Source organism: Hippopotamus amphibius, chromosome 8 (genome assembly GCF_030028045.1).
Source record: "Hippopotamus amphibius kiboko isolate mHipAmp2 chromosome 8, mHipAmp2.hap2, whole genome shotgun sequence".
In the NCBI taxonomy this organism is placed as follows: Eukaryota; Metazoa; Chordata; class Mammalia; order Artiodactyla; family Hippopotamidae; genus Hippopotamus; species Hippopotamus amphibius.
Genome location: NC_080193.1, coordinates 11,144,457 through 11,170,192, shown reverse-complemented (window position 1 = coordinate 11,170,192; position 25,736 = coordinate 11,144,457). Strand labels below are relative to the sequence as shown.

Sequence of the window (25,736 nt, the reverse complement as noted above, 5' to 3'; positions counted from 1 at the left end):
CAGGGAAATAGCTTTTCCAGCTAACTCTAGAGGACTCAGTTCTCACCAAATGAGGGACAAAAAAGTAAAACAATGAGTAAAACCAAGTTTTATTTGATGTGATGCTGGCTTGCTTCCAAGGGAGTATATCCTAGTTAGTAGTGGTTGTTAGATCAGATATTTTCAACTCCACTAATTTGTATTGGTTGGACACACCCAAATTAGTAGCAGGTTTCACCAATGACCTGTTAATAGTAAGTACATGAAGAAAAGCTAAAAAAATTTTAAGAAAATCAGGTTGGACAATAGTGACCAACTAAAGAAAACTACAACTCTTTCTAAGCCATTCTTAAGTTGCTATGAGCTAATATCCACTGAGTTCTTATTAAATGTTAGGTATTGCAAGCACATTTAGATACATGTGCTTATTAAATTCTCAAAAAAACCCTAAGCTGGGGAGATTTTTTATCCTCTTTCTATGGATGAGGAAACTAAGGGACAGAGAAGTAAAATGACTTATTCAAGGACACAGCTAAATGAATGGCCAGGCTGAGATTTCAACTCATGAGCCAACCTGGAGAAACTATTATAACCACTAACTAACACTGCTCCCCTGTTTACATATTGGGTTGGCCAAAATGTTCCTTTGGTTTTTAAGTAAAAGTAAAAGATACATTTTTCATTTTCACTAAGAACTTTATTGAACAACATATTCACCGTTTTGTTCCACTACCTTCTGCCATTTTTCAGCCAACTTCATAATTCCATCTTCCCAAAACTTTTTATCTTTTTGAGCACAGAACTGTTCCAGGTGCCTTTTACAGCCTTCCAGGGAATTGAAATTCTTTCCTTTAAGAGAATTTTGTAAAGACCAAAATAAGTGGAAATCCAAAGGTGCAATGTCTGGTGAACACAGCAGATGAATCAGAACTTCCCAGCCAAGCTGTAAGTTTTTGCCTGGTCATCAGAGAAACACAGGGTTTTGCATTATCCTGATGGAAGATTATGCACTTTCTGTTGACTAATTTCAGACGCTCTTCATCAAAGGCTGCTTTCAGTTGGTCTAACTGGGAGCAGTACTTGTGGGAATTAATCAGTCTTCCAAAAGGAGCTCATAATCAAGGACTCCCTTCTAGTCCCACCATATACACAACATCACCTTCTTTGGATGAAGATCGGTCTTTGGTGTGGTTGGTGGTGGTTCATTTCACTTGCCCCATGATCTCTTCCATTCCACATTATTGTACAGTATCCACTTTTCATTGCCTGTCACAATTTGTTTTAAAAATGGGACGTTTTTGTTACATTTAAATAGAGAATCATATGCGGAAAAACGGTCAAGGTTTTTTTTCTCTTAACTTATGTGGAACCCAAACATCAAAGCGATGAACATAATAACCAAGCCAGTGCAAATGATTTTCAACGCTTGATTTGGATGTTTTGAGTATGTCAGCTATCTCCCAAGTGGTATAACGTTGGCTGTTCTCAATTAATGTCTCAATTTGATCGCTATCAACTTCAACTGGTCTACCCAACCGTGGAGCATTGTCCAGCGAGAAATCTCCAGCCTGAAACTTCTCAAACCACTTTTGACATGTTCGATCAGTCACAGCACCTTCTCCATAACTGCACAATTTTTTTTTTGCATTTCTGTTGTGTTTTTACCATTCTTAAAATAAGGCATAATATGCTGAAAATGTTGCTTTTTTTTCTTCCATCGTCAATATTAAAATGGCTACACAAAAATTCACCAATTTTGATACTTTTTTTTTTAATGCAAGCTGATATGACAGCTGTTACAATACAATCTAACAAAACTGTTTAGAATGAAGTTAAAGACAACTAAGCGCTACTGGAGCCATCTTACGGAAAAAAACAAATGAACCTTCCAGCCAACCCAATATTTGCCTACTAGAACTATGTCCCTCTTCTGCTCAAAACTCTCCCAGATTTCCCCTTCTACTCAGGGTCAAAACCAAAGTTCTTACAATGGCCTACAAGGCCCCATGTACTGTGGCTCCCCATTACCTAGCTCTAACATAATCTATACTGACCCACCACATTCCAGCCGCCTTGTTGTTCCTGGATCACATGAGACCTGCACCTACCTCAAGGCCTTTATAACTGCTGTTCCCACTGCCTATGATATTCTTCCCCAAGATAATGGAGGTTTGCTCCCTCATTCCCTTCAAAGCTCTATGCAAATGTCACCTCCTCAAGAAAGCCTTCCCTGCCTACACTTCCTAAAATGGTACTCCCCGGCAATGTTTATTACCTAACTCCACCATCTAGATAGAAGCTCTATGAAAGAGAGACTTCTAGGAGTCTGCCTTTGCATCACAAATGCCTAACACAGCACCTGGCACAAAGCAGATAATACTTCTTGAATTTAAAAATCTGCCAAATATATTTTGATTCACAACCCAATCATATAACTTTAGGCAATTTATGACACTGTACCAATAAAATCCAAACCAAAAGAAAAAGATGTACATAGCAAAGCAATCTTTTAGAACCTTTACTTCTGTTATTTAAAATTTGATCTTCCTTAATGTGTATGTTCTATTTTGATGCCTCCTTTAAAAGGTGAATTTTCTTTGAAGTGACTGATGACTTCTATAAACTTTACCACCCCCAAAATTGTTAGAAGTGTAAGTTCTTAGTTATTGACAGTAGTGATTGTGTCTTGATGGGGGAAATAACCCCAAGTTGCCTGTCCCTCAAGGGAAAATGAAATTCTTAAATGCACAGAGTTGACTTAATACTGTAAAATAAGTAAATAATACATATCAAACTTTAAGCTTCAGTGTTCAATTTATGTAAGAATCTAATTTCCTAAATACAGCTAAATGATAACTTTCTGAGTCCTAGTGACTTAATACCTCAATGTTTGTTTAAAAAAAAAAGTATAAAGCAGATTTTTAAAAATGTGTCATTTTATTTGGGTCAGTTTGGAACACATATATTTGCTTTTCTTTTGGTTAACAGAGCACTAAGTTACAGGACACCATTAGTTCCTTCTAAATAAACTCAATGGTACCTAGGGGAAGGAAAAGAAAACAGGAAAAGGAGAAGGACCACACGGAAAAATGAGAACTTATTTACCAAAGGACGGGTTTTGTAAGAAGGCGAATCACCTTCTGAAACTGCAGATTTCAAACAAATCTGGAGCGATGGGTAAGCTCCAACTCTCCAAGAGCTGTTGCAGCAGATCATCTGAAAGCAAATTCCGATGGCACTTGGGGAATGATCGAAAATAGAGTAGTAAGGCCCCTTGAGTCCTATTCGCATCAAGTATCTCCGCGCTACTCACCTTCCATTCTAGCGAAGCACAAATCACTTCCCCGCTTTATGCAGGTTAAGTCGGAGGGAGTCGGAGGTCCCTCCCTACACATACAAACCCTTCGCCCCAGCGCTGTAAAACACAGTCCACTGAACCCAGGGAAAACCGAAACCCGGGAATTGTTGGAATCTCTCCAAGTTCTCTCCGCTTTCTGAGGCTGGAGCTGAGAGAAATGCCAAAGAGACAAAGCGGGGAGAAAGGGGGCATCTCCCCCTTACCTTGATGGCTTTCTCCATGTCGCTCCCCTCCGACATGCTCCGCAAGGCCGGAAGCAGCGGAGGCTGCGCAGCTGCCCGATCCCGCCGCAGTCGAGGGAACAAGGGACTCAGCGCTCGGGGCCCTGGGTCTCGGGGAGACGGGCGGCAGCCGCCTCCGGGGACCTGCGGGGATGAGAGCCCCGGCGCCGGCTCGGCTTCGGCGGGCGGCTCTAGGCTGGCGGCGGCGGCCCCCGGGAACAAGCCTTTGTGCTGGGCCCCGCGCGGCCGCCTCCCGGCCTCATCCCCGGCCGGGGATGCAGGCTCCCGGGGCAGGGCGAGGCGGGGAAGGCCCCGATCCGGGGCGATGTGCTGGGGCCTCGCGGGGCCGCCGCTTAGGCCCGGGCTCGCCAGGTCCTGAAGAGGAGCCTGCGCCTCCGCCTCCGCCGCCGGCACCGCCGCGAAGCCGAGGCCGAGCCCGCCGCCGCCGCTGCTGCTCCCGCTGCCGCTTGAGCGCCACACATCGCCGGGACACCCGCGCCGGGCAGCCCCGCCGGCCTCCCGACTGCCGGCGCTGTGCCCCGCCTGAGCTCCGGGCCGCCCCTCCTGCCGCCCGACTTCGTGCCCCCACGGCTCCGCGCGCCCCTCGCCGCTGTCCGCTGAGGTTTCCGAGCCACCCCCGAACCAAGCAGTTGACTTGCAGGCGTCTGCCAAGGCCTTCTCAAGGTGGCGACACACCCAGGACAGGCCCCGGGGCCCTCCGCAGCGCTGGCGCCGAGCTGATGACGTAAAAGGGTCAGGCCCGCGGGGCGGAGCTATTGGGTTTCACCGCCGGACTTCAGTGGCTGCGCGAGCGTTTGTCTTTTCTCCCAGCGCAGCGGACTAGATTAACGGCGCCAGAGACACCCTGCGGAAGGAGCCGGGGATATTGACTAGAGGAGAGCAAGCGGAGGCCGTTGGCGGGTCCTGCGGTAACAACAATTATATATAATAACAGCAATAATAGTTTTATATATACGGAGCGTTTATTTTACTTGAAACTCTTTTCTTCCATGAGTTCCTTTCTTCTTTGTAAAGTAAGCGTTTGGTCCTTTGAGATAAGTATGTTCTTATTCCCTGTTAACAGCTGCGCTGAGGCTCTCAGAGCAGCACTCATTTGCGCACAGCGGAGAAGTGGTCAGGTCAGAATTGGAACCCAGGTTTGTGCTCCTTACACTACACCAACAACCTATCAGAGAACCTTGCGGGAGCTTTTGGTTAATCACCTCTTGATGGTTCTTCATTCATTCACGTGTTTACAGAGCTCCGCTGTGTGCCAAGCCTACTCGACCCTGGAGAAACAGTAGAAAAAAGATGCGGTACCTGGTCCTGAATCTTATTTTCAGGAAAGGGAAGCAGAAAGTAAAGAGAGAAGAACACAGAGTTTGTGGATGCTAAGAAGAAAGTAAACAGGATGCTGAGGTAAGACAGTAACTAAACTGGGTGTGGGGACTTTTTCCAAGTAGATGATCAGGAAAGATCTCCCAGGCGGTAACTTTGAAGCTGAGATTTCTGATAAATGAGAGGGACCTGTCTATTGGAAATCCAAGGAGATTTCTGGGCAGATGAAACAGCAGATATTAAAGTGGAAGTAAGGTAAATGTGGTCAAGGAACAGCAAGATCTTCGTAGCTGGAGAAGGGTGAATAGGAGAGAGTGATAAAGGATGAAGTTCGAGAGGTGGGCAGGGGTTGTATCCCTTTAGGGGTCATGGTGAGAACTTTGGATTTTATTCTAAGCCACCGGAAGGTTTTTAACTAAAGAGTAGTATGGTCAAATTTATGTTTTAAAAGACAAGACTTTGCTGTATGCAGAATGAAAAATGGGCAAGTGAAAGTGGGGGCATGGAGAGTTATTAAGATGCTGTTGGAATAACCCAGATTGTGATGATACTTGAACTAAGAAGGTGGTAGTAAGGATAGACTAGATGGGTTTATGATATGTTTTCGAGGTAAAGTTGAAAGGACTTGCTGAAGGTCTACAAGCATGGCCCCAGCACAGGACCCTGGCCCCTCTGCCCGGAGGAGCGCTAGGTCCCCGGACCGCTGTGCCGAGCTGCCCCGAGGCGGCACACGAGCTCAGGACTGTGCCCACCAGGCGGCAGACACGAGTGGACCAGCCCACCTCGGGGTCTGCCCTGCGGCCCGGAGGAGGCCAGGTGTGAGGGCCGTGGGCAGGCGGTGACCAGCGCCGGGCCTGCCTCCTGAGTCCGCAGGGGCCTGCCGGGCGGTGGAGGGAGGGCCAGCTGCGGGTGGGGGTAATAGGAGCCGGGGGAGGGAAGGTGTGGAGGGAAGGGGGTGCCCCTGCCTGAGAATCAGCGGTCAGCGAGACCCCTAGGTCTGGGAGGAGAAGGGGCAGTGGCGGAGACCGGAGCATGCCGGTCACCAGCCAGCCGTCCAGGGTGAGTGTCGGGGCCCGGGACGGTGACCCTTTGTCCCCTCGTCCTTCCATCTGCTCTTAGCTACCTGCTTCCGTGCCCCTCACCAACGCCCTCTCCCCATTAGAGCCCCTGGATGGGGCGGAGCCTGGGGTGGGGCAGAGCCAAGTCCACATCTCGCTGGAAGTCATCCCTCCAACTGCAGGCAGGTTGAAATTGGGGGTAAGTTGTAGGGGATCACGGTGCGTTGCTACAATTTTACTGCATTGGTGGAGTCGCAGCCATGCTGTTTTGGGGGGTTCAAGTGAAAAAGCAGTGTGCCAGGCCCACCACACCGCCCCAAGTCCCTGAGTCCTAGAAGAGGACCAGGCGCCAGTCCTGTTCCCCACTTTTGGGCCGTAGGAGGGGCCAGCTGGCGGAGGCCCCTTCCAAGAGGAGGTGGTTGTTAGCACAGGTGGCCCCTGGGCCCTCCAGAGCTGCGCAACCCCTGCAGCCAGGCCAGGTGCTCAGGCCGCGTCCCCGCGAATCTGTGGCGTCCCCACCGTGACCACGGGGGCTTTTCTTGGAATGCCAAGCACGAGTCTCACCAAGGCCCTGCCTCTTGGAGCCCCCGCCCCCGTGCTTGGGGAGCCCGCCCGGGAGCAGCCCTCCCTGAGTCCTGCCGCGGGCGATCTGGGGGTGGCAGAATGCCCTGCGGTGGGCCGAGGCCAGCATGGGTTCCATCCGAGGGTCTTGCTGGAGTGTTGAGCTGCACCAGGTCACCCGGGTCGTCTTCCCTGGGGAGAATAACCTGCGTTTCAATAAGGAAATGAGAAGGCTTGGTAGACCCTCAGGCCCAGGTTGGAGCGTCCCTTAGACCCCGAGGTCACGTTCAGCTCCTCAGCTGCCGCTCCCGGGCCCAGAGCAGGAGGAGGAAGCGGCTGTGCCCACCGCACGGCCTGGGATGCTGCCGCAGGTGCTCCGCACGGGCAGGCACGCATCCCGGGTGGAGGCCTGGGTTCCAGCCCCGGAGCCCGGCTTCTGCACTCGCTCCGCGACCCCCTCGGGAAACGGAACCAGGGTTAGCAGGCAGTCCAACAGCCTTATTTGCTTCCAAGCAAAATCTGTACTCATTCCCCAAGAGATCCCTGATTTGCTGGAGGAATTATTCCGATGGATTCGGTTTTTCCAGTCCGTCCTCTGCGGAAGAGTGGCGGTGTGAGGCAGCCACTGGGCTCGGGGAGGTGGCCGCCTCAGGGGTTGCCTGGGCATTACATCAACCAGGGCACGATTTACTTACGGGTTAGGACCGACTGATTCTAAAGTCTAAATGAAGACAAGGCAGAAGACCCAGAACAGCCCTGGTGACACTGAAGGGGAAGGACGAGCTGGAGGATGGACACCCCCGACTCCAGGACTTCCTGGGAAGCTACAGGAACCGAGGCAGCGGGGTGTCGAGGACAGAGCCCACACACAGAGCATCAGGCAGAGCAGAGAGCCCAGGAACAGACCCTATAAACACAGTCACCAGTCTCGACAGAGGAGCAAAGACAGCCCCACGGAGCAGAGACGGTCTCTTCCTCAAATGGTGCTGGACGAGGGATGTCCACAGAGAGGATGACTCTAGACACAGACCTCACACCCTTCACAAGAGTCAGCTCAGGATGGATCGGAGACCTCAGTGGACACTCCCAGAGCACAAGATGGAAGAAACCCAGATGACCTCGGTTTTGGAGATGAGTTTTGGACACAACAGTGAGCTATGACCCATGAAAGAAAGACGTGATTAGCTGGCCTTCATTAAAGTTAAAACCTTCTGCTGTACAAAAGGCAGTTTTAAGAAAATGAGAAGATAAGCCACGGGCTGGAGAAAATGTTTGCAAAAGACACATCTGATAAAGGACTATTTCCAAAAATATACAAAGAAAAACTCAACATCTAGAAAACCAAAAACCCGGGCTTCCTAGGTGGCGCAGTGGTTAAGAATCCGCCTGCCAATGCAGGGGACACAGGTTCAATCCCTGCTCCAGGAAGATCCCACATGCTACGGAGCAACTAAGCCCGTGTGCCAAAAAAACAAACAAAAATAAATAAATAGAAAACCAAAAACCCAATTAGCAAATGGACCAAAGACCTTATTAGACCTCTCACTAAAGAAGATACACAGACTGCAAGTAACCACATGTAAAGATGCTCCCCTCATAGGTCATCAGGGAAATGTAAATCACAGCAAGAGAACACTGCACACCTATCAGAATAGCCACACTCGGGGACACAGGCAAGGAGCAGCAGGAATTCCCATTCATTGTTGGTGGGAATGCAAACTGGTGCAGCCACTTTGGAAAACAGTTTGGTGGTTTCTTACAAAACTAAACACTGTCTCAGCATCCAGTCCATAGCCATGCTACTTGGTATTCATCCAAAGGAGTAGAACACTTACGTCCACACGAAACCCTGCACACAGATGTTTATAGCAGCTGTAGCCATTATTGCCAGAACTTGGAAGCAGCCAAGATGTCCTTCAGCAGGTGAACGGATAAACTGCAGTATTCTTCAGCTCTTAAAATAAACGAGTTATCAAGTCATGAGAAGACACGGAGGAACCTTAAATGCATATTACTAAGTGAAAGAAGCCAGTCTGAAAAGGCTACAGCTCTAGGATATCCTGGAAAAGGCAAAACTGTGGAGACAGTAAAAGGGTCAGTAGTTGCCAAGGGTTTAGTGGGAGGGATGACCAGGTGGAGCACAGGGAGTTTTTAGGGCAGTGAAGATACTCCGTGTGACACCATAACGGTAGATACACGCAATCATGCACTTGTCCAAACCCGTGGAATGTACAGCACCGAGAGGGGCCCCCAGTGTAAGCTGGACTTTGGGTGACGCGGGTGAGCCCATACAGGTTCATCAGTCGTAACCAATGTGCCTTCTGGTGGGGATGCTGACAGTGGGGGAGGCTCTTTGTGGGGTACGGGGAGGGGTATGTGGGAAATCTCTGTACCTTCCATTCAATTTTGCTCCAAACTGAATACCGCTCTAGAAAAATAAAGTCTTAAAAAATAAAAAATAAAAAAAAAGAAAGGACTTGCTGAAGGACTCCATGTGGAAGATGAGAATAAGAAACAAATCAAGGGGGTCTTCCCTGGTGGTCCAGTGGTTAAGACTCTGCACTTCCACTGCAGGGGCATGGGTTGGATCCCTGGCCAGGGAACTAAGATCCCACATCCCTTGTGGCAGAGCCAAAATAAATAAATAAAACAAGAATAACTTCCAGAAGACTGGCTTAAGCAACTTGCATGGATGGTGGTGCCATTCAGTGAATGAAAGACTTGATGAGGGTGAGAGTGGGGAATCGAGAGTGCTTTGCTGTCTGGTTGATTTGAGGTTCTTGCATAATGTACCAGAGAATAAGTCAAGTAATTGGATGTATGTTGTGGTGCAGACATAGTTGTCCTCTTTGTTGGCTATACACCTACAGTACATTCCTCAACCCCCTTAAAGTAGGTGTGGCCATGTGCCTATGCTCTCCCCCAGTGGAAGGTGAGCAGAAGAGATGTGCACATATCCAGGCCTGGCCCAGAAAATCTGTCAACAGATGCTCTTACTTACTCTGCCAGCTGGAAGATGATGATCAGGTTCTGGAGAAGGCAAGGCTTTAAGATGGAAGATACCTGGGTGGAGAACAGGGCAGAACTCTGCCCTGTTAACCTGAACATCCACTCAGGATTGTTTTTATGAGGAAAAAAAAAGAAAAACCTCTTGTGTCAAGCTTTTATGTATTTATGTCTTTTTGTTATAGCAGCTTTACCTATGCTACCTAATACAAATAAGATCACTGATCCAGCAGTGAACTTTGGGAGAAAATTTTGAAATGACTTGAATTGACATTATCTATAACAGTTAGGAAATAGAAGGTGTCTTGGATTCATTCATTCATTCAGTAAGAATTTATCAAGTGCCTCTCTGTGCTATATAGTAGAGATGCAGAGATTAAGAGATGCAGAGATTAAGGCATTAACATGCCTTAAATGTTCTGAGTCTGACAGCTAAACTTATTGGCTGTTATCTGCACGTGCTATCCTTCTATCTAAAAATTTACTCTCCCCACCCAACACACACACACAGCCCATTTTCTGCACATTCTTCAACCACATTCTAAATACTATTTTATCAGAAAGACTAGGCCTGACCCTTGGTTCAATCTAAATCAGATATTCCTATTATCTCATAATTTACTTCCTTGTCCTTATCACAATTTTAACTTATATATCCACTTGCTTTTTTCTTTTGTGTCTTCTCCCCCACTAGACTACATTCTCCCAAAAAGGGAAAGAATTTTATTTGTATTATTGGTCACATCCCCAGCACCCAGCCCACTGTAGGTGTTTAATAAATTTTTGTTGAAGGAATCAAGAAAAGGAGAAGGCAGAGCCCTGAAAAAGGAGAGGTTTCCTCCATTTTTTGCTGGGGAGATGGTAGGCAGCTTAAGATAGCCTTCGATGATGCCCACCTCTTGGTATTCATGATCTTGTATAATCCCCTCACTGATCTAGTGACTTGCTTCTAATGATGGGATGTCATGTTTGAGATTAGGTTACAAAAAGACTGTGGCTTCCATCTCTTGTTCTCCTATTCTCTTGCTCATTTGCTCTGAGGAAAGCCAGCTCAAATGTGAGCTGCTTTTATTAGTTTCCTGGGGCTGTCATAACAAATTACCGCAAACTTAGTGACTTAAAACAACAAAAATGTATTCTCTACAGTTCTGGGGGCCAAAAGTCTGAATTCCAGGTGTCAGAAGGGCCATGCTCCCTCTGAAGACTCAAGGGAAGAGTTCTTTCTTGCCTATTCCAGCTTCTGGTGGTTCCCAGCAGTCCTTGGCATTCCTCGGCTTGTAGGTGCTTTATTCTAATCTCTGCCATGATCTTCACATGACCTTTTCTGTGTGCCTCTGTGTTCTCTTTTCTTATGAGGACACCAGTCATTGGATTTAGGGCCCACCCTAATCTAGTATGACCTCATCTTAATCTATCTAATTACATCTGCAAAGACCCTATTTCCATATTCTGAGGTTCCATGTGAACATGAATGGGGGAGGGGATACTAATCAGCCCACTATAGTTTCCCAGTAGAGAGGTCCACATGTCAAGAAACTAATGTCTTGCCAACCTTCAGTGAGAACCTGAGGCCTGGCCAGTGGTCACATAAGTGAGCCTAGAATGGATCCTCACCTAGTTGAACCCTGAAATGATTGCAGCCTTGGCCAACAACTTGATTGCAACCTTCTGTGCGGAGACACCCAGCTAAGCTGTGTCCAAATTCCTGACCCACAGAAACTGTGAGATAAAAATATTTTTAAAGCACTAAATTTAGAGGCAATTTGTCATGTAGCATAGATAACTAACACAGATTTTGGTGTCTGGAAGTGGGGTGCTGTCATAACAACTACCTAAAATGTGGAAGTGGTTTGGAACCAGGCTAGTGGACAGAAACTGGAAAGATTTTGAGGAGTGTGTTAAAGTCTATAAACTATCTTGAACAGACTTAGTAGAAATCTGGACTTTGAGGATGCTGCCAATGAGAGCTCGAAAGGAAGTAAGGAACTAAAGGAAAGAGGATCCTTGGTATGAAGTGGCAGAAGGTTTAGCAACAGTGTCATCTGCAGGTATGTGGCAGGAGAAAATGTTCCTAGTGAACTGAGTCTAACTGAAGCAGTTACCAAGCAGAAGGTGCTGCCTCGTTTCTTCTTCTTCTTCTTTTTTTTTTTTTTGGCACACGGGCTTAGTTGCTCCGCGGCATGGGGGAATCTTCCTGGAGCTAGGATCGAACCCGTGACCTCTGCATTGGCAGGCAGACTCTTAACCACTGCGCCACCTAGGAAGCCCTCTTCTTCTTTTGATGCCGTAGAATCCGTCTAGGGAGTGGATTCATGATCTCCGAAGGAAAAGAATTTCTCCTCGGGATCAATAACAAGCCGTCACTCAGGTTTAAGTTACAGAATAACAGTTTATTAAGAAGAAAGTACAACAGCTTCTGGCACAGACACCAGAAGGGGGTGGAGAGACCCAAGGAGGGGTCTTACATAAGTGGGTTTTATACCTTCAGAGCAGAGTTAATTACAATCCCAACCTTAGGATTGATTGTTAGGATTGATTGTTTCTATAGAAACGTTCATGATAGTCAAAGAATTTCTTTACTCAGTGATCTTGTGACGTCCCAGGTAACCCCCACCCTAGAGTCATAAGAATCAGTCTTAAAGAATAAGTGAGGTTAAGTCATGTTTTTCCAGTTCTTCCACCCCTTCCCCGGCCAAGTCAGCCCCTGGAACTCTCACTTTCTTGTAGTAAAATGTGAGGGGATAAATTATTGAACAATAAGGAATCAGGACTTAATGATTTTGAAATTTTTTAGTCTCTCTAGATGGCACCCAGGGCTAAAATTAAGCTACGGCTTTCAAGCAAAACCAAATTCAGGGTCCTGCAAGAAGAACATGATCTGTCTTTGTCAGCTCAGGCTGTTATACATGGCCCTGCAGATGCATGTCCTTCTCACATGCAAAATATATTCATTTCATTCCAGTAGCTCCAAAGTCTTAACTCTTCAGAATCAACTCTAACGTCTAAAGTATCTAGATACTATTGGACTTCTCTCGTGGTGCAGTGGTTAAGACACCATGCTTCCACTGCAGGGGCCATGGGTTCGATCCCTGGTCAGGGAACTAAGATCGAACATGTCACGGGGTACAGCCAAAAATAAAAAAAAAGGATAAAGCTTTCCTTTAAAAAAATAAAGTATCTAAATCAGATATAAGTGACACTCTAGGTGTGATTCATCTTGAAGCAAAATTCCTTTCCAGCTGTGAACCTGTGAAACCAGATAAGTTATATGCTTCCAAAATACAGTGGTGGGACAGGCATAGGATAGACATTCCCATTCCAAAGGGAGAAATCAGAAGGAAGAAAGGAGTGAAGGATCCCAAGCAAGTCCAAACCTAGTAAGGCAAATACCGTTAGATCTTAAGGCTGGAGAATAATCCTCTTTGGTTTGATGCTCTGCCCTCTGGATCCACTGGGTTGTGGTCCTGCCCTTGTAGCTCTGCCCAGGCAAGGGTCCTGCTCCCATGACTTCAGACGAAACCTGTCTGTCCTATTGAAACCAAGGTGATGGCCTTGATGATTTCTGAGTTGCCTTTGGGGTCATTCTTGCGCTTTTTTGAATAGTGCACATTCACAGCCAAGTAGCTTCATTGCCCTGTCCTGTAGAATCTAAGTCTGAAAGCCTTTGTTCATTTCTTCCCATCTCAGTCCCCTTCAGTTCATACAGGCAGTGTTTCTGTTCCTGTAATCCAATAATCACTATCATGTGATAGTCCAGCCACAGCCTTCAGTGTTCTCTTCCAAACACATTTGCTCATTTTTTGGGATATGGACAGACTGAGAATTTTCCAAAGAATTAAATTCTGTTTCCCTTTGCTTAACAATTCCTTCTTCAATTCATCTCTTTCCTTTCATATTTTATTGTAAGCAGTCAGGAGGAAGCAAGCTACTCTTCAAACACTTTGTTTACAAATCTCTTCTGCTGAATATTCATTTTCTTTTTTTTCCCCTTTGTTTTCATAGATATGACTTTAGTATTTATTTAACTTTGATCTTTTATTTGCAGCAGGATTTTTTTCTTTTTTATTGTAGTGTAGTTGATTTACAATACTGTGTTAGTTTCAAGTCTACAGCAAAGTAATTCAGTTATTGAATATTCATTTTCATTGCTTTCAAGTTCTGCCTTTCAAAAACACTAGGACAGAGTTCAGCCAAGTTCTTTGCCACTTTTTAACAGGATCATCTTTTCTCCATTGTCCAACAACATGTTCCTCATTTCCCTCTAAAACCTCAACAAACTGGACCTTACCATCCATATTTCTGCCAACACTCTGTTCATGATTATTTATGTATTTGCCAAGAAAATGGAAGCTTTCTCTCCAGCTCTCCTTTTTTCTTTCTGAGCCCTCACCAGAAACATTCATCTTTCTAGCATGTACTTCTAAACACTTACAGCCTCTACCCTTTCCCCAGTTCAAAAGCTTCTTCTGCATTTTTAGGTATTTATGACAGCAGCACCTCACTTCCCAGTACCAAAATCTTAGCTTGGGCTGCTATAACAAAATAGACTGGGTGTCTTTGAATTAGACATTTATGGGTGTGGCCAAAATGATAGAGTAGGAAGACCCTGAGCTCACCTCCACTCATTGGCACACCAAAATTACAATTATTTACAGAGCAACTATTGCTGAGAATGACCTGAAGACTAGTAGAAAAGATTTTCCACAAGTAAAGATGGAAAGAAGGAACCACAGGGAATTCCCTGGAGGGCCAGTGGTTAAGACTCTGTGCTTTCACTGCTGGAGGGCCTGGGAACTAAGATCCCACAAGCCATGCGATGTGGCCAAAAAAAAGGAAGAAAAAAGAAAAAAAAAAGAAAAAAAGAAGGGGAACCACAACTAGGCAGATGGGAGGGGCAGAGATGCAGTATAGTTAAGACCCACACCTCCAGGGTAGGCTATCCAGAAGAATCCAGCCCCTAAACATCTGGCTTTGAAGACCAGCGGGGCTTGTGTGTAGGAAAATGGGAGGACTATAGGAAACAGACTTGGCTCTTAAAGGACACATGCAAAATCTCACATGCTCTGAGATCCAGTACAGAGGCAATAATTTGAAAGGAGCCTGGGTCAGACCCACTTGCTGATCTCAGAGAGCCTCTAGGAGAGGCAGGAGGCAACCAGGACTCCCCATGGGGACATAGACTCTGGTGGCAGCCATTTTTTAGGAGCTCATTCTACCATGAGGACATTGGTTCTGCCAAGTGCCATTTTGGAGTACTCCTCCTAGCCTGTTAGTACCAGGGGCTTACCCCCCTACCAGCCAGTTGGCACCAGTCCCAGGATCCCCCAAGCTAAACAACCAGTCATGCATGGATCTGCCCTGCCCACCAGTGAGCCAGCAGCCTCCACACAAGGCAGGGCCTGGCAGCCATCCAGTCTTGAGGCCTGCCCTGCCTACCAGTGTGCCATAGTAGTCAGCCCTATGACAACAGAAGGACCCATGCAACCCAAAGGGGGGCACCCCTAGAGTATGTAGCTCTGATAACAGAAGAGAGGGTGCTGCTAAGCCCCACAGGACATCTCTTACATAAGGCCACTTCTCCAAGATTGAGAAATGTAACCAATCTACCTAATATAGAGAAATAAAAACAGAGAATTAGGCAAAATGAAGCAATAGAGGAATATGTTCCAAACAAAGGAACATGGTAAAACCCTAGAAGAGAGTAAGCAAAGTGGAGATAAGCAATCTAACCATTAAAGAATTCAAGGTAATAATTTATAAACATGCTCAGTGAACTCAGGAGAAGAATGGACGAGCACAGTGAGAAACTTAACAAAGAAAGTATAAAGAAGAACCAAACAGCTGAAGAATACAATAATGGAAATAAATACACAAGAAGGAATCAACAATAGGTTAGATTATACAGAGGAACAGATCAGCAAACTAGAAGACAGTAGTGGAAATCACCCAAACTGAATACAAAAAAGAAAAAAGAATTTTGACAAATAAGAATAGTTTAAGGTACCTCTGGGACAACATCAAGCATACTGAAATTCACATTATTGGGTCCTAGAAGGAGAAGAGAGACAGAAAGGGGCAGAGAACTCATTGGAAGACATAATACCTGAAAAGTGACCTATCCAAGGAAAGGAAGCAGACATCCAGGACCAGGAAGCACAGAGAGTCCTAAATAAGATCATCACAAAGAGGTCCACACCAAGACACATTATAATTAAAATGGAAAAGAATTAGAGAGAAAACATTAAAAGCAGCAAGGGAAAAGCAACTAGTTACATACAAGGGAACTCCTATAAGACTGTCAGCTGACTTTTCAGCAGAAACTTTGCATGCCATAAGGAAATATCATAGTATATTTAAAGTGATGAAAGGAAAAAACCTACAATCAAGACAAGGTTATAATTCAAATTTGAAGGAAAGACAAAGAATTTTACAGACAAGCAAAAGCTAAAAGAGTTCGGCACCAATAAACCAGCTGACAAGAAATGTGAAAGGGACTTCTCTAAGTGAAAAAGAAAAGACCACAACCAGAAATATAAAAATTATGAAAAGAAGAATATCATTGATAAAGGCAAATATACAGTAAAGGTAGGAACTAGGAAAAGAGCAAACAAAACCCAAAATTAGCTGAAAGAAAGAAAGAAAGAAAAAAAGACCAGAGCAGAAATAAATGCAATAGAGACTAAAAAGACAACAGAAAAGATCAATGAAACTAAGAAGTGGTTCTTTGAAAATAAATGAAATTTAGTCAGACTCATCAAGAAAAAAAAGAAAAAAGCCCCAAATAAATAATTAAAAATGAAAGAGATGTTACAACCAACATCACAGAAATACAAAGGATCATAAGAGATTACTACAAACAATTATATGTCAATAAAATGGACAACCTAGAAGAAATGGATAAACTGCTAGAAATTTACAATCTACCAAGACTGAATCAGGAAGAAATAGAAAATATAAACAGACCAATTACCAGTAATGAAATTGAATCAGTAATTTAAAAAAACTCCCAACAGGGAATTCCCTGGTCCAGTGGTAAGATTCCATACTTCCACTGCAGGGGGTCCAGGTTTGATTCCTGGTTAGGGAACTAGGATCCCGCAAGCTGTGAGGCATGGCAAAAAAAAAAAGAAAAAGTGAAAGAAGACAGACACAAAAGGTCACATACTGTATGACTCAGCTTATATGAAATATGCAGAATAGGCAAATCCCTAAAGACAAAGTAGATTATCAATTGCTAGGTGCTGGGATTGGGGGAGGGTTGGGGGGATTAGGAATGATAGCAAGGAGTACAGTTTTCTTTTTAGAGCAGTGAAAATGTTGTAAAATCTATTATGATGATAGATGCATAATTCTGTAAACATGCTAAAAAATTCAATTGTACTGCTTAAATATGGGTGAATTGTATGGTTATGTGAATTATACCTCGATAAAGGTATTTTAATGAAGAAAGGAGTAGGGGAAGAAGGAAGGAAGAAAATGGGAGGGAACTGTCCTTGTGATAAAGCAGTGTCTCTCAAACCTTAGTGCACAGACTGACCCCTGAGGACCTTATTAAAATGCAGATTCTGATTCATTAGGTGTGAGGTAGAACCTGGGAATCTGTATTGCTAAGAAGCTGCCTGGTGCTGCAGATGCTGCCAGTTGGTTCTGGACCACACTAATGAGCAAGTGTAGACACCTACAGGGTGCCCATCACCCAACAGTCCCTGCTTAGGGGATGGGCTTAACATCTAGTGAGTACCATGTGGCCCCATCCTGCAGCCACAGCTGACTGGCTCAGGAATGGACTTCTGGGCCAAGCTGGGCCTATCAGAGGCTCCTGGAAAGTGAGATTGGAACATTAAGCCAGTTGTGAGTGGTATTGTCCAGGCTGAGACAGTCATCGTCTGCTGCATGAATATTAAAGCAGTGAAAGCCAGTCTGCAGAGAAAGGAGAAGGCTGTGGAGAGAAGCAAAAAGGAGCAGCATCCAATCTCTCACGGCACTTACTGTCCCTCATCCTGCCCCAAACTTCTACCTTCTGCCTGACAGAGTGATGTCAACCCTCTGAGTGTCACCAAGTGGTCACTTAATGGACATTTAAGTTGTTTGAAAAAGTTTTCTGCTATTACAAGTAGTGCTCAGAAAGAGCACTTTAAGAAATAACATGCTTTGTACACTTGTCCATTTGTTTTCTTGGATACATTTTTAGCAGTGGATTCCTACCAGAAAAGTCATACCAAGTTATATTCTCCTATAGTGTAAGAGAATGCACTTTTTTTTTTAACCTAAATTTCTGTCCCTCAAATTGAACATAATAAGTGCACTTCCCTGGTGGTGCAGTGGTTAAGACTCCGCACTTCCAGTGCAGGGGGCCTGGGTTTGAGCCCTGGTCAGAGAATTAGATCCCACATGCATGCTGCAAAAAGAGTTTGCATATCACAACTAAGGAGCCCACTTGCTGCAACTAAGGAGCCTGCAAGGCACAACTAAGGAGCCTGCCCTCCAAAGCTAAGACCCAGCTCAACCAAATAAATAAATATTTTGAAATATATATATATAATAATAAAATTTAACAGTGTGTGATTGGAAAGTTCTAGCATTTGCAGAACTTGACTCAGTTCAAGTCCTTCAGCCTCTCAAGGGTTGGAAGGGACCCTGGCAATCATCGTCAACCCTGTGCCCTCAGTGCAGCTCTGCATTTCTGCAGCTCCTCAGGCCCCACTGGAACACTTCCTTTGACCTGGCCTGAACCATCCCACATGCAGCCTTTTCTGCCCATTGCCAGAGAACTCCCTCTTGCTTCCCTCACTGTTCACTGATTGGCTGGGGTCTCTCCTTTGAGAGCCACAGAAACATCACCCCTCTCCTGGGACAGCTTCTCAGATGTCTCACTTGGTAGCTTTTTTAAAAAGTATTTTCTTATTGTGGTAAAAAATGTAAAACATAAAATTTACCATCTTAACCATTTTTAAGTGTATAACTTAGTAGTTTTAAGTATATTCACAGAACTTTTTCATCTTGCAGAACTGAAACTCTGTACCCATTTAACAACTACTTCACTTGGTAGCCTTTTGAAGCCCAAGTGGAAAGTAAGATTCTGGAAAGGCACAATTTCCAAAGAGTTATAATATCTCATCTGACAACTGTGATTCCCACTTTTCAGCTGAGAAACAAGGCACAAGGCACAAGAGATTGCCTCAAACAAGACACAGGAACATGACATTTTGATGTAGCTTTAAAAATAAACCATTAAACGCTCAGGTGATGATGGGTTTTATTGTTATTATTGCCAGGTAATATACTGAACTGATATCCTTATCTCCACCCTTTGCAATGGGATTGAAGAGAGGAGTCAGTAGGAGTCAGAAATGAGTGAAGGGCAGGTACTATCTTAGTCTGTTCAACCTGCTTCAACAAAATGCCACAAACTGGGTGGCTTAAAAGCAACAGAAATTTATTTCTCATAGTTCTGGAGGATAGAAGCCTGAGACCAGAGTGCCAGCATGGTTGGGTGAGGACCCTCTTCCTGGATTATAGCTGGTGTATAAGAGTCTCCAAGGAGGCCGAGTAGGACCAGGAAATGTCACCAGCTCCCCCCAGGATAATCCTGTCCCTCAGATGTTTCTAGTGTTGTCAGAAGCTCCTGCAAGTATTGGGTCAATGTGTATCAAATGAAGTTTCCTGAATTAGGTAACTGAACTGTGGTTATGTAAGGAAGTATCTAAGATAAGAATTTAAACACAATAAAGAAGTAAATGGGCATGATGCCTGCAACCTACTCACAGATGGCCCAGAAAAAAAGAAAATATATATGGCGGTTGATAGTGGGGGTGAGAAGGGATAGAGCAAATGAGAGAAAATGCTAAAAATGGATGAATTTGGATAGAGTATATGAGAGATGACTGTACTTTTCTTAAAACTCTTGTTTGAAATAATTTCAAAATAAAAAATAAAAAGGAAACACATCTTTCTGAAGGAAGTTCAGATCCCTCTCATATCAAGGAAATGGGGTTTCTATATGGAGGGGTCAAAGAATGACCTGATGTCTTTTTCCCTCAGGCATTGGTTCTCAAAATGTGGCCACCAGACAGCAGCATCAGCATCACCTGGCACTTAGTAGATGCACAGTAAGTGTTTCTTCTTGGGGCCACAAGATCAGGAGCCAGGGGTGTATTTCACTGAAAAATTTTTTTAACGTTTATTTTCTTTTCAGAAAAAGGTTAATAAAATCAGTATAAATGAATATCAGTTCCCTTTTATTCTTTTTTTTATTTTTTATTTAAATTTATTTTATTTATTGGCTGCATTAGGTCTTCCTTGCTGCGCACAAGCTTTCTGTGGTTGCAGAGAGCAGGGGCTACTTTTCATTGCGGTGTGCTAACTTCTTACTGCGGTGGCTTCTCTTGTTGTGGAGCACAGGCTCTAGGTGCACAGGCTTTAGTAGCTGCAGCATGTGGGCTCAGTAGTTGTGACTTGCAGGCTCTAGGGCACAGGCTCAGTAGTTGTGACGCACGGGCTTAGTTGCTCCGTGGCATGTGGGATCTTCCCAGACCAGGGCCCAAACCCATGTCCCCTACACTGGCAGGTGGATTCTTAACCACTGTGCCACCAGGGAAGCCCAGTTCCCTTTTATTCCTCACAAAATAGCTAAATGAGAGCTGGACGTGGCTGTAGGGATTGTGAGGAAATGGAGGCCCAGAGGTAACGCAGCTTACTTTTTTAAATGAAGGTAGAATTCACATAATATAAAATTGACTATTTTAAAGTGAACAATTTAGTGGCATTTAGTACATTCACAGTGTTGTGCAACTATCACCTCTATCTCATTCGAAAACTTTTTCATCATCCCCAAAGGAAACCCATATCTATCATCCATCCCCTTTCCTCCTTTCCCCAGCCCCTGGCAACGAGCAATCTACTTTCTGTCACTGTGACTTTACCTGTTCTGAACATTTCATAAATAACAGAATCAGACAATATGTGGTTTTTTATGTCCAGCTTCTTTCACTTAGCATCATGTTTTTGAGATTCATCTATATTATAGCGTGTATCCGTGCTTCATTACTTTTTTATGGTTGAATAATACTTCATTATATGAGTGGACCACATTTTATTGATCCATCTGTTGATAGACATTTAGGTTGTTTCCACCTTTTGGCTATTGTGAGTAGTATTGCTGTGAACAATCATGGACAAGTTTTTGTTGGAGTCCCTGTTTTCAGTTATTTTGGGTATGTGACCCTGGCTTCTTGATTCTCTCATTGCATTTGCCTGCTAGGTGTTGCCCATGTACAGTGTGTATGTAACACCATCTTTTCTTTTGTTTTGTTTGTTTTAACCATTTTTTAAATTGAAGTATAGTTAATTTACAATGTTGTGTTAATTTCAGGTATACAGAAAAGTGATTCCGTTATATGTATTATATATATATATATGTTCTTTTTCAGATTTTTTTCCATTATAGGTTATTACAAGATATTGAATATAGTTTCCTGTGCTATGCAGTAGTAGGTCCTTGTCATTTATCTATTTCATATATAGTAGTGTGTATATGTTAATCCCAAACTCCTAATTTATCTCCCCCACCCCCCATACCCTTTAGTAACCATAAATTTGTTGCAAGTTTATTTCTGTTTTGTAAATAAGTTCATTTGTGTAACACCGTCTTTGAAAGACACCACCCTGGTAGGTGTAGCCTATCAGCTCTCAGAGGATAGCGCTGTAGCTGTACTTATTGACCGCGAGGTGGCGCCTAGACTTAGAAAACACATCATCAGCTTGGTTCTCGGCTGTGTGAAAAGTTCCTTGTGTCCTTTATTCGGCCATTTCCTCTTGGGCACTGGGCAAGCCTGAAGCCAGAAACAGCAGCTTTACATCCAATACTCCTGTGACTGACCCACATCCAAACACCCAGAGAGATTAGGTTGTTCATAACCTTAGAACTTTGTTTTTGCTTCAGACAGCTACTAGTGTTCTAACTGGTTTCTCACTAAAAGCATAAGGAGATTAATTTGTCTAGGATGTCAGAATCAACATTATAGACATTTCTTAATAGCCAGCAGTTCCTTTGTTATTTGTCAGTTTAAATAGCAGATTCTGTTCCAATAACAATGAGTCTCATTCCCTGGGACTGGGGGCAAGAAACATTACATTTTTCTGTTTTCTCCAATTCACCCCAACAGGGTTTTTAGCAACATTGGAGTATTAAAAGGTTGGCAGTAACTTGGGGAACTCAAGTCTCTATGTCCTCTCCTTCAGATAAGAGCACCATTATCTGGGGGGGGGGGGGGAATCCATCCCTCCCTCATTCTCAGCCCAAATGAACTAGAGGGGACTCCAGTCCTGGCCACAGGGGTGAACTCAGGTCTAAGTGAATCACCACATCTCAGCCCTCTGGCCACAGTGACTGGTTGAGGGAGGGGCAAGATGTCACATCAACTGGACCAGTTAGCATGAGATTTTTGCTGGGGCTAGCAAAAAGGGACTTCCTCCTAGCCAGTGGACTTGAGCCTAGCCGGGTATGAGAAGAGAACTCTGGAGGTCAGTTGGCTCTTCTAAGGATCCAGACCCACCAGAACCAAAATGGGTATGGTCTAAAAATGAAGCCCACCTGGCAGAGGTGGAGCCAAGAGATAGAAACTTTTTGAACTTCTGAATCAAGCCATGGCCAAAGCCGAGATCTCAGGATTTTGGAATATGGGAACCATTTGTTTACACTGGTTTGAATTTGGTTTTCTGACACTTGTAACTAAAATATTTTTAACTAATACACTGTCTATATAGAAAATCTTGCCAGAAGTACTCTCACCCTACATCATAAGATTTGGATTAAGTTGGTGGTAAGGTTAGGGATAGGATAGGCATCACCCTAAATTTTGAGGGTGCTGTTTCATATCACAGTAGGGATTGCTATTTGCCTCGCCAAATCCATTTTCCTTTTCTTCTTTAGAATTAAGAACTTAAGTTTTAGCTAGGCACGCTGATCCCCAGCTAATAAGACAATATTCCTTATCTTTCTTTGTAGCTAAATGTGGCCGTATATCTTAATTTTGTCCAAAGACATATAAATGGAAGTTTTGTAGGCAACCTCTGGGAAGTTGCCTTATAGGGAAGAGTGTCCCACCTTTCTTTGCCTTTTCACCATCCTGCTCCCTGGAATGTTGATGTGATGGCTGGAATGTTAGCAGCCATATGAAACCTTGAGGATGAGGGTCATTGAAATAGTAGGATAATGGAACATTGAAGTAGTAGGGTCGTACTCTAGGGATAATGGAACATTGACTAGTAGGGTCCCAGGTCCCTTAAAGAGTTTGTGGAATCACATTAATAGCCCTTAACTGCCCACCTTTGGACTTCTTTTCCCTGAGAGAGAAATAAACTTTTATCCTTGTTTTAATTATTATTTTTGCCTGAGTCACATGTGGACTGGGAACAAAATCAAGGAGTGGAAGAGTCAGAACCTTGTAACTCAGTGAAAGAGATACCAAACTAGGGAATATAACACTAGTTTTGCCTCTACAGTTCCCAATTCATTGTTCCTTGTAACCAGTAAAACAAAACATTAAAAGTGTGATTATGATTAGCAAAATAAATATTACATTTTTTTAAAAAGTGTGTTTAGTGCATGGAGAGTGACAAAGCCCCAGTGTAATCCTACAATCTGGGAGTGCCTAGTCATCCTATCGTGACACTTCACTTCGGTGCAATCACTTATTTCATTGTCTCCACAGCTAGACCGTAAGCGCTGGGAGCCAGTAATGTCACCAGCATTACTCCCTAAGGAAGCAGTTACCTAGAGCAGTACCTGGCCTATGATGAGCACTACATAAGAGTTCCTGAAACAGGAATAGATGAATAAATGGAAAAAAGTAAAATTTTAAAAATCTAAACAAATGCCAGAATGATTTATTAACACATTGCTGCAAGGGGATGGAAATCTCAGGTCTCCTTGTTTATCTCCTCCAAATTGGCTTGGGCAGTTCCCAAATCTTGTCGAAGTAGTGAACCGAAGGCTGTGAACTGCTGGAGGGAGACTTTTGGCGCTGGGATATACAAGTAATCCTGTTTCCCAAAGTAAGCTTTGCCCACCAGTGGTGTTATTGAGATGATTTCAGGTGGTACAGAGGCAAACTTTGTCTTAATGATTACATATTTGTAAATTATCCAAAACTTACAAATATGGCTGAGAAGATAAATGCACGTCCTTTCAATGTTCTGCCAGACCCCATTTCACAGGCCTACCCAATGATTTTCTCATTCTCAAGGACAAGAGTCAGCAAACTATGGTCAGGAAACCAAATCCTGCCTGTGGCCTATTTTTGTACGGCCCTTGAGCTAAGAATGTTGGGTCCCCCCCCCCATTTTTAAAGGAGTGTAAAAACAAAACAAAAAAAAGCAGGAGAGATGTTATATAGCCTGAAAAGCCTTACATGTTTATCACCTTGGCCTTTTACAGAAAAAAGCTTGTCAACTCTTCCCTAGGAGCTGGTAGCATTTTTTGAATTTGCTGTTAACTAATTAAGAGCTCACTCTGTGAAATGACCTACTATAACTTATATATAGATTTATGCCCAGAACAGCTGCAAATGATTTCTATCTGATAAAAAAAAAAATACTCATAGTTAGTTACCTGTTTCTTTATAGGACATTAACCAGTTTTGTATCTAACCTAGCAATCTTAACCTAACATTCCTTTATTAAAATGCCCTCAAATTGCCAGTTCCTTGGGGACATTTGAACCCGCTTCATCTTCTTTTCAATTGAAGTAAAGTTGATTTACAATGTTGTGTTAGTTTCTGGTGTTCAGCAAAGTGATTCAGTTATATATATATATATATATATATATATATATTCATTTTCATATTCTTTTCCATTAAGGTTTATTACAAGATATTGAATATAGTTCTCTGTGCTGTACAGTAGGGCTTTGCTTACCTGCTTCATCATCTTATTAATTAATGAGTAAAATCTTTGACCTGTGTTCATTTTATATTCACATAGGAGTCATGTTTTTAACTTCTGAAAATCAGACTTTGACATGCATTTATTATTGCTTAGAGTAAATATCAAGCAGGTAATAGTGGTACGCCCATTTACATAAAGTGCATAAATTACAGGCAGATAACCCAGGCTCAAACCTTTAAGATCTTATTTAACTTCTGGCAAGAAGCCTGGAAAGCAAGTAAAATACATGAGTGCCGTCTAGGGGACTGTTTTCCCTGCCTGCAGTCAGCAGGGGCCCTTCTTATCCTTCCATGATGTCATCACCTTCTTGCTCTCATTGTATCTGGCATCTATGTATTATAATCATCACTTCTGAGTCTCTCTCCCCTCACCAGACCCTGAGCGTCTAGAGATATTAGTAATTATTGATATTAGTCTTACTCGTCTTTGCATCGCCAGTACCTAGCAGTCAGTAACCTCGCAGTGTTTATGATGGAGGCGTGTAAGTGTGAGGGGCGTGACCTTTTCTTCCATCAGGCCCAGCCTAGGCCAGGTGTCCCCTTCTGCGCTCTCAGAGCACCCTCTTCCTGTTACGTCCCTGTGTTTAATGCCTCTCTCCCCAGGTAGACGCAAGTGCCGTGAGGACAGGGACCATCTTAAGCCTAGGAGGCTGCAGAGAAGATGGGAGGACAGGGGTGAGCACATAGCTCAGTTCACACGTCACGGCACAGTTGCTGCTGCTCATCGTCAGAGCCGGAATACAGGATCACTTCCCTGGCCGTGAGCCCCACTTCAGCTTGAAGCAACGTGAAACAGAATATCCTGTCACTGCCGACGGGCCGTGAAATCCTTGTCTCCTCCATGAGGTACATTTATTTCAGCTATAAAATGATTAATTTGTATACATGTGTAAAGATATATATATATAATTAAATAATTAGGTTTCCTTGTATTTCATTAAATTCACTAACATTGCTTTCACCTTTTTTATAATGTCTTCTATTTATGGCAGTTAAATTCTCTTTTCTACATGTTGCAATAAGGTATTTTTCAAAATTTTTATCTAAATAAAAGAGTCAATTTAAAGAAAAAAAAGTAAATGATAGTACAGGTATATGCATATATGACAAAAATTGTGAAGTGCTATTCAAAGTCAAATTAGTCTCTAGTGGAATAAGGATCGCTTATCAAGATGTGGCTTAGCCTCAATGAAATAAAGCCAGGGGTCAACCAGTGAGCTCCATCACTCCCCTGACACTGTCTGCAAATATTATACAGGTATGCTTTTCT

General features: G+C 43.8%; 2 protein-coding genes and 1 long non-coding RNA gene across 3 annotated transcripts in view; 2 read left to right on the top strand and 1 right to left on the bottom strand.

Annotated features, from left to right (window-relative positions):
• MAPKAPK5 (MAPK activated protein kinase 5) overlaps positions 1–3,682 on the bottom strand; it is a 37,705-nt gene extending 34,023 nt beyond the window's left edge. The window contains exon 1 of the mRNA XM_057747043.1: positions 3,541–3,682. Within this exon, the coding sequence (XP_057603026.1) occupies positions 3,541–3,576 (36 nt within the window). The 5' untranslated portion in view covers positions 3,577–3,682. The remainder of the gene's footprint in view (positions 1–3,540) is intronic.
• LOC130859539 (putative uncharacterized protein encoded by MAPKAPK5-AS1) lies at positions 3,545–3,937 on the top strand. The gene has a single exon (XM_057747042.1). The coding sequence runs from the start codon at positions 3,545–3,547 to the stop codon at positions 3,935–3,937; it is 393 nt and encodes a 130-aa protein (XP_057603025.1).
• Positions 3,938–4,242: 305 nt separating this feature from the next.
• On the top strand, positions 4,243–25,421 carry LOC130859543 (uncharacterized). Its single transcript, XR_009055216.1, has 4 exons — positions 4,243–4,487; positions 4,818–4,977; positions 19,563–19,630; positions 25,070–25,421. It is a non-coding gene; the product is annotated as an uncharacterized LOC130859543 (long non-coding RNA).
• The last annotated feature ends 315 nt before the right edge of the window (positions 25,422–25,736 follow it).

Coding starts and splice junctions, on each gene's coding strand:
- LOC130859539 (XM_057747042.1), top strand. CDS start 3,545: ATGGCTTTCTCCATGTCGCTCCCCTCCGACATGCTCCGCAAGGCCGGA.